Genomic DNA, 18,435 nt, shown 5'->3' with positions numbered 1-18,435 from the left:
GGCCTAATGCAAGGTCAAGCGTGAGTTATGGTTATCAGTACGTTATAAAGTCAATTATTTACAATAATTATAATTATTAAACAATGCCTATTATTTATGTACTAACTATTAATTATTTATATTTAATTAAAGTAAGTAACTTGATTATTTATATATAATTATTCATATTTAACTATTTAAGTATAAAATATTATTAATTCTGGATTATATATTTTAGTTTTATTTTAAGTTAAAATGATAGTAAGAGTATATATTTTACACATATTTTTATTTATTATTAAATACGGCATAATATACATTTATCAAAATGTGAGTTCAAATATCAAAAGTATCTTTGTTGATTTTAATTGTAATGAAATTGGAAATGGAAGCTAATTATCTTCTTCTTCTTCGTCTTCTTCTTCTTCTTGTCGCTCAAAAATGTTCGATTCATTGTCATCATCCTCATTATCTGTCATGTTCATCTCCAAACCTTCCAGAATATCGGGATCATATGTATTTTCTTCATCGGGATTACTTGGATACAGTGAAGCGTTGAGGCAAGCTTGTCCGTTGCACTGGCCGCAAGCTAAAGAACATTGTAGCCCTGATTTTCTGCATCCACAGCGGGAACCACAACCATTTTTGCAATTGCAAAATATTACTTTTAGTAGTTCGGCTGGTGCTGGAGGTAATAACGTTCGTATGGGCTCCACGATTTCATTTTCAAGCATCCAGCCCCATTCTTGAGGTTCTAAGTCCTTCCCTAACCACGTTTGAATCTGGTAGTAGACACGTTTTATGTGTTGATGAGCTGCTACACTTTTTGGTGGAAGTGTTGACAGTTGTACAGGTTTATGACTGTACGATGTGCACTTCGCGCTCTACCTTCAAAACGGTTGGTCGTATGAAAAAAAAGTTTAAACAAAAGTTGTAGGGAATTTTATAGCCTACAACTTTTATAATAAATGCAAATCTCATTTAATCGATAGGAAGCCAGATATTCGCGAAAAACCGATTTTTGTGACCTTTGACCTTAAATATCTTGAGACGCGGACACGATAACGATTGTGACTTTTGAGACAACATTTAGAATGACAAAACAAAGGTTCATACCAATTTGCAGCTTATTATCTTTCATTCCGAGGTTGACCCCTTTTCTTACCTAATATGACTGGGCTATACCCTGGTTCCATATTATAGCAATAATGGATGTGAAAAATTAAATGATTATTTAGCGATATGGCCTTTGAGTTTCCTAATTCACAAATGTAATTTATATACATAAAGCACATAGGGAAAAATCAGTAATTTTATTTGAATTAGCGATGAGATAAAGCCATATTATCTTGTTATTATTAATCAGTAATGTGTAATGCAATAATAGATAACTTTTAATGAAATTAAAATAAAATTTAATTATAAACCCTCTAATATATTTTATTTCGCAGGACGCTGCCGAAGCAAGTGCCCTAGTCAGGCTCGCAGTGAGTGGGATAGCGTGTGTGATGCTACTTAAAGTTACTAGAAGAGCACTGGTTCTGGTGTCAGGGGTTGGAGCAACAGCGTGTACTCTGGGTCTAGCCTTCCTTTTATCCCAAGGACCGGGCAGCGGCGTGCTCCCTCCAACACTAATTCTCGGATTCGTGGCATTTAACACCCTGGGCTTCTTCCCCTTACCAGGTCTTATGATCGGGGAACTCTTACCGACAAAGGTCCGTGGACTCTGCGGAGGTTATATATTCTGTCTTTTCAATGCATTCCTCTTCGGTTTTACAAAATTTTACCCGGTTATGAGAAACCAAATAGGCATGGCTGGAGTCTTCGGCTTGTTCGGAGTGTCGTCCGGGCTGGCCACGATTTTACTCTTCCTACTTCTTCCAGAGACAAAAGGAAAATCCTTATTACAAATAGAACAGTATTACCAAAAACCAAACATTCTATGGGTTACCAGAAATAAAATGGACAACGGGCAGAGCGTCTAATGTATTATTAATATACTATGTACTTAAACTCAAGGTCAACCTAGACGGGTATAGATATCAAGCATTTTTCGAACGCGGCTCTTGCGTATTTGACGTTTTACATTTCTAGAGAAATTCCTTATTACGTAATCGTGAAAGCACAGTACGAAAGATAACTTGCTAATGAGAGAGAAGAAACAAACAGTCAACAGTATATTTCAAGACTTGTGTACTTACGTTTTATGATTGTATTTTGAGATGCATTTTTATTTCGAATTCATGTTTATGTAATTATATCTCCATTTTGAAACGTTTAATATTTACATGAATTATAGTTTAATAGTGCTCTCTAGGTGATTCAGATGAAATAATACAAACACTACATATATACGTTTTGTATTTATGGGTTTTAATTCAACCTTCGTGAATATTATAACGATTTTATAGAACGTATACAGTGTAACACACAGCTTTCGTATCCAATTTTTATTGGTAACCAAAATTATGCTAAGTTTTAAAATGATGAGGGATTAGCCCAAGTAGGTATATAATAGGACCTTTCCAAAATCTTTGATTTTCTTATTTTTTTCATCATCTATTGTTTACTGAGAATATCAATGTGAGATTATCTGTGATTTATTTAACAATAGTCAGATTCATAATCCTAAGGATATAGAAATTGTATAAAGATATAGGACAGTTATAATTATTTTTATAATAGTGTTCGTAAAATAAATCGAATACTATGTTAATATGTGTTTTATTATAATTACTATAGATATCCCACATATTGTGAATCCTAACGTAATAAAGAAAAACACTATTTTGCGGAATGAAGTTATGTATTATTGTATTTAAACTTATATATATATACACATAATTATGTTATACAGATAATATAACATTTTCTACAGCCGACACTTCTTGACATTTAACACCTTTCCTTCAGTCACCGTGACCACGTACGCTGTAAAGCACGCGAAACGTCAGTTAAATTTAAAATTATGTATTACGTAAATACAATAATACATAACTTTAATCCGTAAAAAACTGTTTTTCTTTAAATGTGTAAAAGTTATGTTTATAAAAGGTAATACTATGTCCTAACGTAATAGTCAAATTCATCTCGAATCTTCATGCGAACTAATTGACACCGCTATTTCATACCATGACATCGAAGACTGGTTTTGAGGGTTTTACGTGACATTCGCCGTTGAAGTTTTCGTGTTTAGCTTTCTCCATTTGTTTAACAAATAACTTTTTCATCGTCATCTAAACTTCCTTTCAATCCGAACCATTTAAGTCTTCGGTACTTCAATAATATATTAGACCAACTGACGATAAAGCAGGCCAGACCTCTGCTATTTTATGTAATGTAAGATTGTTGTACATTGTACTTACAGAGTGAAACTCTATTAAGAGGAAAAAAATAAAACTATAATTATTTTAAATAAAATTTATTTAAAAAATGAAATTACTCATTATATTACAAATGGTCAGAAGACATTTTTATCGCCTATAACTATGACCAATACACCACTAATATATTGGCAACTCAATTACTATAGAAAACAATGAAATCCTCATTGCAAGACAGACATTTTTATTATCTGTTTTACTTATTTTTACATCCTATTTATATTATTATCTTTATAGGCAAGTGATGAGACCAGCCCAAAATATTTTTTTCGGGAAAACTCTCAGCACAATAAAAATGACCACTATCATATTTATATATTTATTTTGATAGTTCAGAAACTATTACTATCTACTATTTAATTATAACAGCTACTATAAGTCACTTCTATCTATATTAACATTGGTCACCGAATTTTATGTATTATCGCGCATTTTTTATATATATTTTTTCACTTGTCATAGTTTCAGTTAATTAGATGTTTATTTACAATGTATAATTATATACAATATGTAAAATATGAAGTCATTGTTGTATTTATGATAAACACATGTCTACTTTAAGCTAAATTGTAGAATTCTTACATTTTAAAATAATAAGCTGAGCTAATATTCATATAGAAAATAGTCATGCAAATGAATTTTATGAGGCTAAAATATAATAAAATGTCATCTCTGTATTTAAAAAATGTAGAAATACTTTTTCTAGAAGTCAAAAGTGAAAATAGAATTTATTACGTTCAGACAGTTTGTTAACTGGATGGTTCAATGCCACTTTTTATACAGTTTAGTATGAACTCCATCATTTGTGAGGCCATGAATTGGGACTATTTTTTTAAATATACACTTAGAAATTGTGTGAATTTGAATATTTTAATTGAGTAAAATACAAAAGAAGCAGTAGCTGTAAAACTAAAAAAGTCTTAGCCTCAGATATCTGTTTCTTGAAAATTATTTTCATAATAGGCAAGTTTTTTTTAAACATATTTGGGAGGCAGAAAAGCCCGCGGGACGCCCAAAAAGGCAGTCGTCACAGCCCATAGAAACCCATTGGTGGTCGATTTATATGTTTAAACCATGCCATGGATTTCCTCACTTTGTTTTTAACAATGCCAAATTACCGTTAAAATTATTCAAATATAAAGTATTAAAATTAATTTAAAACAGGTTTTTATCAATTTCAAGTGAGGTCAGTATAACATAACGGTCTAAATAAAACCTGACATTTCGGGTTGGTGACAACCAAAGTTGCCTTAACTTAATTGAACGGAAATAACTAGATTTTTAATTTATTTAAAAAATTAAAAAATATATTTTTTAATTATAAAATAAAATGTAGAAATTAGTAAGGTACTTATTACCATGGACCATTGTTTGTATGGAAATAAGGTCGTTAATTTCAGATTTAGCCTTTCTGATACCCTATAAGAGTCAACTCTTACGTCACGTACGTTACGTAAGAGTCAGCTCTTACGTCACGTACGTTACGTTTCAGAATCATTACCTTACCATGATAATTCACACCATATTAACTCTAATCCTAGTAATTATTAATAATTAATCTTAAGTTTGAAGATTTTTGTTAATTTTTAAAACGAAAATGTATACACGAGAATCTCTCTGCAATTTTTTCTTTAGATCAAGATAAACTATCTTGTATAAAATAAATTACAAATATGAAAATTTATTTTGATTTTAATACAGTAAATATGATGAATTTATTTTTGTGAAATTGATAAAACTTTTAAAATTAACAATTTATGTATGTTTCACTCATGTGGCACATCTAATAGTTCACACATAAAAACATTTTACTTATTACGGATTAATTTAAACTATATTTTTTCATATCCATTTAATAGAACACTTAACATTTCTCTATTAACAATAACTTATATTATTTTAGCATGTCAATAAACATAGCACTTTCAGAGCTATACACAATTTAAGAACTGACATCTCATAACAGAAGCAATAGTTCTTTTAACCGACTTAAAAAATCCACAACATTAATTACGAACTTATGTTAAATCAGTCATTACTCCTGGGTCTTGCCAGCCTCAGTGATCGATTCGTATTGCTCCTTGTCCAATTCGGTCATTGTAAAGCTTCCATCGGGTAATAGCAGAACTACACGTCGCGTTCCACCTGAAATTAAAAAAAAAACATACCATGAGAAACATATTTTTAATTCAATAACCGTTTATTACTGACGTTTTAAAGTTTATGAAAATAGTTTCAGACTACTCTACTTACTTTTCAAGGAATAATTTATATAATAACAATATATATAGATACATACATATAATATTCCCGTACGAGTAAGGATTATTTCCGTTCATGTTATATTTACATACAAAGTAACACACACACACGCTTATATATATATATGTGTGTGTGTGTGTATGTATGTAACCTTATGTACAGAAATAATCTTTGCTGACACGGTACAATTGAAAGATATTTTAGACAAAAAACCAGTTCAAAGACAGTTAAGGGAACAGATATAGAAATAAGATCAACCTCAAAAAAATGCTGCGCTATTCATGATATAGTTTACAAAGAGACTAAGTCATTTTAATAAAAGACGCCCAAAATGATTTTTAATATCGTAACAAATACCTGGCGAAGGAAGATCGGCCTGCACGAGCTGCGCAATGACTTGCGTGGCGTCCTCCCCCCCCTCGCCCTCCACTTGCACGGCCACCTGCTGCAGACCTCCCGCCTCCCCGCCCGGGAGCAGAGCTGCCAGTTGCCCTGGGTCTATTGTTAGCACGTCCTGGAATCATTTTAGTATTGATAAATATATATAAATAATAAGTAAAATTTCAACTTGACTGCTTAATACGTAAGAGCAAATCTACACTTCATTTTACATTTTAAATAGATAGAAATATAATTTAACAAAAAAATTAAATTATTCTTTATTAGTTAAAAATTCGTAAAAGTTTTGTTATAGGCAACACGAAGAAGAAACATTGTGTTACCTTCTTAATAAAAAGTAGAACCTCACCTGTCCATCTTCTCCTCTGGTGACATATGTAACTCCCTCCCCCTCCCCTTCAGCTCCACCTTCTACTCCCTCGACGGTACCTTGTACGCCTTGCGTCGATACTAATAACGTCTGTTGGGAAATGTATTTGTTATGACAACCCATTTCATTTATTTGCAAGAATTAATCGACACAAATATGTATATTCTAAAACGTTTTTTAAATGCACTAAAAATAAGTATTACCTGTCCATCCTCCCTCGTGACGTACATAACGCCTTCCCCGTCTCCTTCCCCCGCTCCCTCCTCTGTGCCCTCTACGCCTTCCGCTGCCACTAGTAAAGTCTGACCAGCTTCGTTTTCACCCGCGACCTAATAATTATTTCATATCCTTGTAATGCATGGTTAATTGTTTAAAATTCCGATTCGAAGGACCATTAATTTAGTTCCGGTAAAACTATAATTACTGGATATATCCAAATCATAACGCATGCGACAGCTATAAATATTTTTAAAAATATAAATATTTTCAAAGTCGTATGTTCTAGAATGATGCTAGATGAGGTTTACTTAAGGATAATTTAAGAATAACATCAAAAAGGTACATACCTGGTAGAGTACCCCATCTTCCCCTCGTATCATGAGCGGATGTCCCGTATGTAATTGCAGTCCCACTTCTTCAGTCTCATCCTCGCCTACTCCCTCTTCTAATAATTGCTTCACTGCACTTGACTCTACTTTTACCTCCGTCTACAATTGGAAAATGAGTTTTAAGTATGAGCATACTCCTCTATAAGAGGTCCTTAAAAAATATACGCAATTTATTATTATCATTAATAAAAAGAAGTTAAGTGAATTAACTTAACCTACTGATTGTTTAAATTAGTTTTATGATACACAAACAATTATACAGTTTGAGGCGAGTAACTTTTGGCTGATTTAAACTAAATAGTTAAAATTAATCTACTTACACCATCTTCGTCTGTCAGCATTGGTAGTGAGGGCTGAGCACCGTCTCCTTGCACAACTATTCCCGTTGTACCACCAGGTGACATTTCCACCTGAAACCAATCATTTTATTATTATTTGAGACATGGTTTTTGGCATTTAAAAGTTTACTCTCTAGATAACATGTATGTAATTAAATTCAGTCAAAATCTATGTATTAAACGATAGATTTTGAAAAACATTTATATTAAAATTAAAATATACCCTTTTTTTCAATATCACGTGAAATAAAAAAATTAGGTGGATATAGGAGTGAATTGTGGATATTTTGATAAGAAAAAATCTGAATGGAAAATTAAGCATGTAAGGATATTTCACACTGGGTTAATGTCGAGCTATACTGTCAGTATAATGGTATTTATTTGCTTACCTTCATAAGCATAGTGCCCTGCGCCTGCGTGTCGGGCGGAGGCGTGGGCGGCGGCGAAGGCGTGGGCGGTGGCGTGGGCTCGTTCTCCGCCCTGGCCAGACGTTTGCCCGTCCGAGGGCAGAGGGTCAGCGGCCGATCGGGGCTGGTCGGCGGAATCGGACCCAGCTCCTTAGGGAAGGGGTCTTCCACGCCGTCAGACGACTCTGACGATGTGCTCCACTACAGCAAGGATTTCATAGGTTAAATACTGAACTTGAAGAAAAAATCAGTTAAATTACATTATTTCACTTTGGACAGATGCAGACTGGGAGAACTATTTATTTTAAACTATTATTATTATCTTATTAATGTCATAAATTTCTAAGTTAGGCCATACAAAAAATCATATTTTTATCGAAAATCATTGCTAATATTATAATTTACTACAGAAAACTCAATTAGATAAACAAGGAACGCGGCCATAATTCCGAATGTGATAATCCTTATTTTATAAACAAAGCAGGTAAATTAAGCAGGCAATATTCTGTGAATTTTAACCAAATCGAAACACCTTAAATAATCATGTAATAGAAACCTTATCAAAATCGAACGAGACAGACTTCTCCTTAAGCCGTACGGCGGGCGAGAGTGAGAATGAACCTCGGCCGCGACCCCTCATGGTCCCACCTCGACGTAACAGGCTGTCACCCGCGCTCTGGGACTGATAAAAAAATCTTATTAGCCTTACAATTGTCCTAATACGGTTTATATTATCTTACTTTACTAAGATTTCGTCAAAAGCATTTAATTTTAATGACTTTAACTGGCGTATTTTGATACTAAAATGTTTCTTCGTTCGGAAAAATATTGTATTAAGAAATTCATTAGATTTGTGTAAGCATTTTTCTCTTTTCATCTCTGCGTAAATACAATTTGGTAGAAAGAGACAAAACAGTACAACCGTTCTGAACAATAACGAGTCAACGTGATGATAAAGGGTCTACGTGAACACGCCTTTCTTGACGGACTGTATATTGAACCAAGCTAATAAATTAAATCAAGCAATTACAGTTTTAACTGATTTCATGTATTATAATAATAATTATACACATATTTAATAATAATAAAAATTCGGCCGAAAATGGAGGTTAATATTTCTTTTTTTTTTCTTTTTTTTATTCATCTCACCTGTGCCAACTTCTTGTTTAATATCGTTACGGGTGACTTCCCATCAGACCCTGAAGATTGAACAGGCCTTTGTATCGTCCTCTGTATAATCTTCTGTCCAGACGGAGTGATTATGGTCTTCTCGGTCACCTGTTGCCCTGCTGGTCCATATGTTTTCTTCACCTGGAACAATGATGTGCTGAATTTTCTTGTTCTCAAATTAGTTTCTATTTATTTGTTGATTTTGTATCAATGATGGTACATAATCAATAAATTTACAACTGCGGGTACAACACACACAATCAAATTACATTTTAACCGTAATGGACGATATGTCTTGACCCTATTCTGATAATCTATAGTTTTTACTAGATATATTTATTTAGTTATATAGTATTTATACTAGATATACAATTTTCTATATGATACATACAAATGTGAGTAACATGACATAGAGTCCCATATGTTAAAATCCAATACATATTTTATGTAAGATAGTGAAACTCTGCACTAAGCTCACAGCAGTCAAGGAACATTAAATTTTTATCACTTTATATCTTATTAAGAGGAATTATATTTAATCTACAAGAAAACTTAAGAACTTTAATCTAAATGAATATGAAATTACATTACGCCACATTAAAAAACACAAGAAGTAAGACTGGTTTAAGAAAAATTATACCTGTGTAGTTGGTGACGACATCGACTGTTTTCTGTTTTCTTCCATTTTTTTCTGGAAATAAAATGATTCTGGTAATTATATAAACGATTTTTTAAAAACTGTTGACCTAGTGGCTGACATGCCTGAGGTCGTAGATTCAATAATAGACTGTGCACCAACGGACTTTCAAGATGGAAACCATCGCAAGAACACGCTTTAGACGTAAAGGTCGACAGTGTGTCCGGCGCCTACTTCGCTATCAGAAGAGATAAATGACCATGAAACAGACACAGAAATTCGATTTCCAAAACTAAAATATACTGCAACTGGTTTTATATAAACGAAATTAGTTTAGTTAAAACTGAAAAACAAAACGCATGAAAAAATTTATGTATAACGTGATAAACAAACAAACAAAAATATCTTTACTCATATAGGTAAACAAGTACACATATGAATGTCAAAAAAAAAATTGTAAATTTACATTTATACAACATGAATAAATTTACTATTATTTATGCTGTTCAATATCGCATTTTTTAATTTAAAAACATCTGACCATACATAATTAATTAATCCATGTTTTAGAAGAATAGCTACATGTAAAATATATTTTTTATTCAATATATATATATATTACATGTTATATAAATATATAATATTACCTGTTTGGCAGCCATAATCTGCTTCTTGATAACTTCTTGGTCTATATTTAGACCGGGTCCAATTTTTCCAGGTGAGTTGATCTTCATAATACCAGAGCTTTTTGACATTATGTACACACCTGAAACATATAAATACACATTATTTACTTTGTGGAACTATAATTAAAACATTCGATTTAAAAAAAATGTTCTTTTAAGGACACAATAGTAAGCAAAAGACAAATGTTTAGAAGCTTTATAATATAACAATTTTATAAGGCAAATACATCTTATATAAAATTCTCGTGTCAAGGTGTCTGTAATTAAATTCCAACGAAATGGCTCGACGGATTTTCGTGAAACTCTTATTTTTTATTTGTTAATTAAAAACTTATGACTTGAACTCTTGGGATTATATAGAGAAAATTCACAAAAAAACCTAAAAAGTTTTCATTCCAGAAAACCAAACCATCACTGAGGTAGTTTTTAAAAAATATTGAAGAATTGAAGTCAAGACAATATAACTGACCTGTACTCAAGCTAGGCATGTGTTTAGGGTCAACTTTGATGACACCCTTAATGTTAGGCATCCCTTTGCCACTTAGTCCTAGCGACTTTACCAATTCTGGGTCCACTGATGATGACTTTGGAGACGGCTGACCGTTCACGACACTTCTTACTTCCACTAGAAAGCAAAGGAAAATAAAAGATTATAATTATATTATGTATGTTTATTATTTTACCGATTTTATACACAGTCAAAATTTTGATTTTACTTGCATGTAAGATTGAAGAAAGTTGGTTAGGTTAGGTTAGATTAAAATTTCATGTTTACTATGGCATCAATCTTAAATCATATAAGTAATCACCATAAGAAATATTATACAAACATACAAAGCGGACGCAATTGAGAAATATATATTTTTATTCAAATTATATATTGTTAGAAAATTAATTAATTATTGCTTTCTTCATTCAATTAAAATGTCTGTTAAATTATCTTTAGTAGCATTATATTAATTGCATAATTATTAAATTAACTCTTATGTCAAAAGTTAGTGAAAGTAAAAACTAATTGACCTAACATGGAAAACATAAATTAAGACTTTATAAAAATATATACCTTTGGGTTCATCAGGTTCGGAGTAGTCATTGTCAGAAGAATGCCTGACCCGTTTGCTGGGAGGTTCATCGTCTGCGTTGCCACACCAAGCTTTCACTTGGTCTAAGGCACGGGCCTTACTGCTACGTTGTAGGCGACTGTAATTTTAAATTAAAAATTATTAACTATATATTTATATTATATGGATATTTAATGCCAAATATTATAAATAATCCCCACTGGATTAATATTTATAACTTATGTTACAACCTTATTGACTTCAGATTACATCACTTTGTATGGTCATTATGTTTTATATACAATTATGTACTATACTATTCTGTGCCTAACAATGACCATATTCCTAAAAGTATCTCAAATCACAATCTTTGCTTTAGCACTTTTAATAATGTCAAACTTTAAATAGAAAAAAATGACAGCTCTTGAAATTAGAACTATGCCTGACGTCCTTCGAAACGAACTCGCACGCTTAAGTCACTAAGGTCTAGACTCTAGACCAACACTGATTTAGTTGATATTATTTATATAAGCACTAAATCAGTTAAAAAACACAATTCTACCAAAAATACTGGTGTATTGATTTTACTTACCCTGTAGGAGTTAATGTGGGAGATTCATTTTTCTTCACCATCTGTTTAACGACTTGCGGCAATGGAGTACTGGTTTGCTTTACCTGAAAACATTTAGTTGGTCAAAAAAGATATATTCCGTAAGGATCGCATTTAGTTGCTCAATTATATAACATAATACATGGTTAGTGCATTCGATTCTCCCTAACATCATGACGTATTACACCAAAATAAACTCACCTAAACAATATATTGATTTTTAGTCTATTTAGTAAGGAAATAATTAATAAAAAAATAAATTATAAATCAACTTGTGTTGGCCTAGAGACAATGTTTACCGATGGCGTGTATAAGGTTTAACTACCGCATAGAAAAATTACCGGCAGAAACATTTATTTACACACATTTAAAAATATTAATACATTATCTAAACCAGTAATACCTGAACTGTATTTTGAGCTTGTTGTTGTGCCCTTAGCGCCTTAAGCTCTTTCTGCCTGGCAAGTTGTTTCTCGAATGCCTCCAGCAAGTGTTTGCATGTATCCATATTTTCTACTGGCTCCCATGTGTTCTGCTCACTATAAAACAATATATGTACTTTTAAAATAAATTATAACAAATACACTATACAACCTAATTTACTTAACAATATTTAATCAAAATTTTAACTAAAGCACTCATATTGAACTGATATTCAATTGAGATTACTTCTCAATACAATTCACTTTCTTTCTCTTATGAAAGAGAAAGAAATATGAATTTAAGCTCTCTTTATGGAAATCCATTGAAGATTCTAGATGTTTAGATTTTTTTATCTAAACACACACACATTTGAACACTTAAATATAAAAGTTTTGGGATATATTATACAGAATTATACAGATTCAGAAAGAAAAACATTTATCCAGACACATCAAATAATATTACAAACTTCTAGATTTATCATAGAGAAATAATACACACTTTAGACCAAACATTTTTTTTTGTCTGATATTTATAATAATTGTATGTAAAATTATGTCTCTTTGATTAATTGAAAAACATAATGGATGATTTATATAGTAAGTAAAGTATAGAAAATAGGGTGCAACTAAGACTTACTGCGGATAACCCTCCCACTTGAGCAGATATTCATAATGCTTCCGCCGTGGGTTGAACCTCTTTGCCAAAATCTTCTCAACCACAAACTGCTGCGAGACCTCTCCAGGTGCCGCATCCCGCTCCGTCCGCCGCGCAATACGCTCCGCCGCTGGAACACGCTCTTGCGCACCGCGGATGCTTTCGTTATCCTCCTGCTAAACAAAAGTTTGACGGTAATAGAAAAATTTTGTACTGTCCAGTAGGCTATAGATTCAAGTATTACGTAGCTAATATGTATGTCACAGAGGTAAATAATTAATGTTGATATAATCACCAAATAAGAAAATTAAAGACACTTATTTAATAATTAAAAGACATTACAGATGTATAACTCTGTCCTGGATTCGATTCTAAGTTAAACAACTATTAATCGCCTGAGTAGAGAAAGCCGACGTGAACTAATGATATGAACAAATGTACTCACTCTTTATTTATATATTTATTAACACTTTGTTGCATTACATAAAAGGAAAATATTAAACATAATTTAATGAAAGGAACTGGCGGCCTTATCGCTTTAGAGCGATTTCTTCCAGACAACCACTCTATGTAACAAAGAACAGTATATACATTTAATTTAATTTTACAGTTAAAATCTATACTTTTAACAACCTTCACTTTAGCTGTTGAAATAATTGGTTTGGAAACAGCTTTGTTTGACTTATCATCGCTCTCCTCTCCAGATGGCTGAGGTTCAGTCTCTTCCTACAAAAAAAAAATAAAATTCATTACTTATATGAAAATTAATCATGGATATGGGTCAGTCAAATATTTTAAACCATTTTAAACCAGTTAAAAGAGATCTTGTTAAAGTGTTAATGGATAGACCATTTAAAGACAATTAGAAATATGTTATTATATTTCACAACTACAATGTATCTTGAGTTTAATAAAAAAGTTCATATAAAGCTTTTCAAATTAAAAAATCATTTATTCATATAGTTAACATAATGTACACTTATGAACATCAAAAAAAGAAACATACACTAAAGGCTTCTAATTTTACATTTACAAAACTCAAATTAAGGGCGTAGAATGGTAGAGAACTGGCAATTCTCAATGCTCATGTTTCTTAGAGAATTCATGGCTTTCATGAATGCTCTAAGCAGTTAAGAATATCTTTACTTGCTTAAAATATATAAGCTCATAATATAATGCAAACTGACCTGTTTTTTCTTTGGCCTGCCTCTTCTTTTCACATCACCAGTTGTCGTCTGAACAGGAACAAGTTGATCATCAGATTTCACTTCCATCTATAAATTGCAAAATATATATTATTATAAAAACAATAATTTCAGTTGTCTGATAAGACTTTACAATTGTTTAACAAAGTAAACATACCACTTTAGCATGAGCAAACTTAGACAAGGACTGCACATTAGATCCAGCAGTAATCCAAGTAGTGCGTTGTGCTTCTGGCATACGACACCATTGCTGGTAAAGCTTCCAACTGTTATCTACTGATGTCGACCCATCTCGAGCAGATGCACACTTCCATAAAAGGAATGCCCATACTTGAGCTTTGCTTTCATTCTGCAACAAAAACTAATATACTACTTAACCTATCACAGAGGTTATTGAACTATTAGACATTAGAATAAATAAACCTAAGGGTATCAAAAAAAGTTTATAGACAAAGAGATCATATATATGTCACAAATTAGACACACAAAACATTTACTGTCAAACTTTTTAGTACTGAATACAAAGCTAGACAATACTCCTTTTAATATTATAACGATCTGCATCTTTAACAGTACAGGATGTATCTTAGAATTTAAATAATTTATAAACACTAATGGCTAAATTACCCTTATACTAGTCCCTAGTCAATAAGAGAACTTTAAACATGGAACCATATAAAAAAAGAAGCATGTAATGAAAGGTGCAATTATAGACTTGCCTGTAAACTTTTGAGTGAACAACAGTTATGATTTTACATGAAACATATATGTTTTTTAACATATTGTCACATAAACAAACAGATGTAAATTTCCTTTAAACTTACACTATCTCTCACTGGTGATTTGCCTGTGCAATTCTTTTTCTCCTTGTGGTCTTTAAATTCTTCCAAGAAATGATAAGCTTCATGACACTGTCCACAAACAAGTACATCCAAAGTAGCCATTTCCTCATGAGCTTCTGCAAAAATATGATAAATAATCATATTTATTACTAGTGAATAAAATAGTATACAATGAGAGTGTACCTAAATTAATGTAACAAGTAGGCAACTTATCACATTCAAACATAACTTCATATCCTAAAACGATACTAACCTTTTAATGCAGTTGGATTTCTCGTTAACTCTTCAGGATTTCCTTCTGGAACTTCCTCAGTCGGTGCCTCATCTACTTCCATCGCAGCCATACTGTCAGTCATGTACTATCTGAAAGAATAGCAACTAATGAAATCCATAACCTAAGATATAAAAAATGCAAATTCCCGCCAACTGATACTAAAAAATTTACGTCTATATTATTATATATTACATTATACTAATATTACAATGGTTTTGATTAAATGAAGTCAAAGAATTCACAATTAATTACTTTCATTCCTAATAAAGTAGACAGCATAAGAATTTAAAACAATTATGCCGAAATAGACGCTTCAACTCCTTCATTTCTCTTGAATAGCTTTCATTGATAAAACGATGAGAACACCGCTTACATGATATTTGATGCACGAACTTATTATAAATATCTTTGTGTGATAAATTTGATTGTATCATTATTAGCACTCACCATAAAATGTCAACAGTATATTTTTTTTATAATTTTATTTTTGAAAAGTAGGCAAAACGGAACAACAATGTTAACCGAGCCACTCACACGATAAATATAAAATATGCCGACGCGTTAAAAATGCGATCTACCAAGTGACCGACACGCTTCGTTTTCTACTTCATTTTACTTTTAAGTGGCCAATCAGATATAGGGAAGTTCAGCATATCGGCCAATGCACAACAAGCTTGACAATGTGTTAACGCAACAAACTTTCTGTCACACTATAGCCGAATTATCTTGCCGACATTTATCCATTGACGTCACATTAGACCGACATTCGTAAAAAAAACATAAAAGTGACTTTGTGCTAGCGGATGGCACTACTATTATTATAATTTAAAAGGTAGTTTATTTACTTAGACTTTTATTTTAATTATTCCTCGTTTAAATTTAACATATTTAAAATTATTGCCGAGGCAAAATTTAGGCCACAATTCACAGGTATTGTGAGTTATGACATTTCTACCCCTGGTATGTATATCAATTAATGTAAAGATTGATAACAATTTATTACTGTACCGATTTAATCAAATGTCACTATGAAATATTTTATATAGGTATTTAAGTACTTTACTTTGATAAGTTAAATACATATTTTGGATTTGTATTGTATACAATAGAATATAGTTTATTCTAATTTACCTATTGCATACAACATAGAAGCTACCTATCTAGATTTGGTATAAAGTTTTTAATAGGCAATGAGCAGAGGTACGCTGGTTTAGGATAAAGGTTCTAGGTAAATCTTTGTATTATCTATGGCATTAACTTTTTAATACCTACACTTCTAATTTTTAACTCCTTATTTAATCGAGAGTAGATTTGTAATAAATAGTAAAGGTATAATAGCTTTTATTGTATAAGCTAGGAAGCTTTGTCTAGCTAAATTGATAGATTGGTATTGCCTGAAATTGTAAAGATTTTATTTTTGGTACGTTCTATACGTAAATGTACTACTATATAATATAATACCTAACTAAATATCACGCTACGTTCTAAATAGTATTACACGGCAATTAGATACTGTGTACAACAATTTACAACACGTTTTAGAAAATATATAGAAAAAGATAGAAGTAGGGTCAAGACTCAAGATATAGGTACATTTTTAGTGGCATACGTGATCCAGTATCGAGAAATGACAATTAACTCGCTTGTCACGTGATTCAGTTTCTCAAATTTGTTACTCCTTTCTTAAAATATTATTTAAATAAATTCTAGAATCTAGATCAAAATACAAATATAAATCACTACTTGATATGGCAACAGGTTTTGTCAGTTAAGAAAAGTGCAGCACAATTTCTAATCAAACATTTGAGCCACCAAGGGGACTTAACGTCATAATGTCGTCTTATATTTATATAAATTTGTTGCGATTGTTTAATAATTAATATTAATAAATTGAATATTTTACAAAAATATAGAATTTTTGTGAATTAATTAAAGTACATACTAAATTTTCTAAGTTAGCGCTTCAAATTATAACTTTGCAAAATTAAAAAAAAAAAAACAAAATATGTATTTACATATATTGTACACTTATGCCCAAAGCCAATAACTTATGTCAATCCATTATTGACCATCTGAGATAGACATCTTAATCCAAATAGTAATAAAAGTGTGCCAATAACCAATCAACGGATTATAATAGCCACCTGTCGATACAAGCTATCCACGGTAGGTCGGATCGGTGTATGCGGATACACCTTTGTGTGAAAATGACAGTTCAACTGTGCCAATAACCTATCTTAAGATTTTAACATACACCAGGTTTTAAAATAATTTAAAAGCTATTTGATATGGTTTAAACAGACTAATATACATAGTTTAAACTTAGATATAAACAATAAACATAGTTTAAACATAGAATATGTATATATATATTAATAATATTTTTACGCTTTTATTTACTTTATTTAGTTTATATTGATGATCAAATATAAGTGTAAAGAGCGATGAGATTGCATTTAATCCGTCACCAAAACTGGATGTCTTCGTAGGGTTTGGTTATTAGGATGCAGATAGCAGATCGACCGACTGTCACTGTCTGATCTCAGATTATTTCTTGTTGTGAATTAATTTTTGGGTTTCGAGCGTAAGACCTTAAATTACATTTCAGTTTTTCTGTGGCGCATCGTTGATATATGAACTATAATTTTTTATAAATATACTATTTATGTCACGCTTTGAATAAAAGTAACTAATTATATTATTTTCTGTTAGCTAGTGTTTTGAAACGAAGTTCCTTATCGCGCGTTGCGAAAGAGGGCTAGACAGAAAAAAAGACGAAGCTAGCGACATCTCTAAGATGGAGCGAAACTTTTTCGTAAAAAAATGTACATAGGCATCAATAGATGTGCCTCTGCCTTTAGATTTGTTGTCAAAATTAACAAAATAAATAAATACAAGATGATAATTTCAGGCACTTTTATTACTAAAATTGAGCGTACTGATTAAGTTTATATTACATTATATCTGTTAATAATAAAAAAATATATTATGATAACTTAAAAAACATATTATTACAATTCCATCACTAATTAATCGAGAGGAATTTCGTTCCATCCGGGTGTCCCTTTACACCTCTCAAGTTTTTTTTAATACGTAGTAACAAAGCTAAGAAGCGTTTTATTTC

General features: G+C 31.6%; 2 protein-coding genes across 6 annotated transcripts in view; one reads left to right on the top strand and one right to left on the bottom strand.

Moving 5' to 3' along the window:
• LOC110995983 (facilitated trehalose transporter Tret1) overlaps positions 1–2,695 on the top strand; it is a 30,078-nt gene extending 27,383 nt beyond the window's left edge. For both annotated transcript variants that reach the window (XM_022263457.2, XM_022263456.2), the window contains exon 7: positions 1,431–2,695. In XM_022263457.2, coding sequence (XP_022119149.2) covers positions 1,431–1,964 — 534 coding nt within the window. In that variant the 3' untranslated portion in view covers positions 1,965–2,695. The remainder of the gene's footprint in view (positions 1–1,430) is intronic.
• Positions 2,696–3,384: 689 nt separating this feature from the next.
• LOC110995982 lies at positions 3,385–15,880 on the bottom strand. 4 transcript variants are annotated; one of them, XM_022263451.2, is made up of 22 exons: positions 15,759–15,880; positions 15,291–15,400; positions 15,020–15,153; positions 14,353–14,544; positions 14,178–14,264; positions 13,624–13,716; positions 12,973–13,166; positions 12,314–12,449; positions 11,893–11,975; positions 11,303–11,439; positions 10,709–10,864; positions 10,201–10,319; positions 9,557–9,607; positions 8,896–9,057; positions 8,303–8,428; positions 7,729–7,947; positions 7,322–7,411; positions 6,960–7,100; positions 6,597–6,722; positions 6,373–6,483; positions 5,982–6,138; positions 3,385–5,507 (listed from the first exon to the last, which is right to left on the bottom strand). In XM_022263451.2, the coding sequence occupies exons 2-22, from the start codon at positions 15,391–15,393 to the stop codon at positions 5,398–5,400; spliced, it is 2,727 nt and encodes a 908-aa protein (XP_022119143.2). In that variant the 5' UTR covers positions 15,394–15,400; positions 15,759–15,880; the 3' UTR covers positions 3,385–5,397. The 4 variants fall into 4 exon arrangements, with proteins under 4 accessions (XP_022119143.2, XP_022119146.2, XP_022119145.2 ...); XM_022263454.2 differs by having other exon boundaries at positions 12,973–13,163; XM_022263453.2 differs by lacking the exon at positions 15,759–15,880 and adding an exon at positions 15,685–15,751.
• Between the last annotated feature and the right edge of the window lie 2,555 nt (positions 15,881–18,435).

Source organism: Pieris rapae, chromosome 14, assembly GCF_905147795.1.
Source record: "Pieris rapae chromosome 14, ilPieRapa1.1, whole genome shotgun sequence".
NCBI lineage: Eukaryota > Metazoa > Arthropoda > Insecta > Lepidoptera > Pieridae > Pieris > Pieris rapae.
The sequence above is the reverse complement of the archived record's forward strand: the minus strand, read 5'-3'. Positions and strand labels throughout refer to the sequence as shown.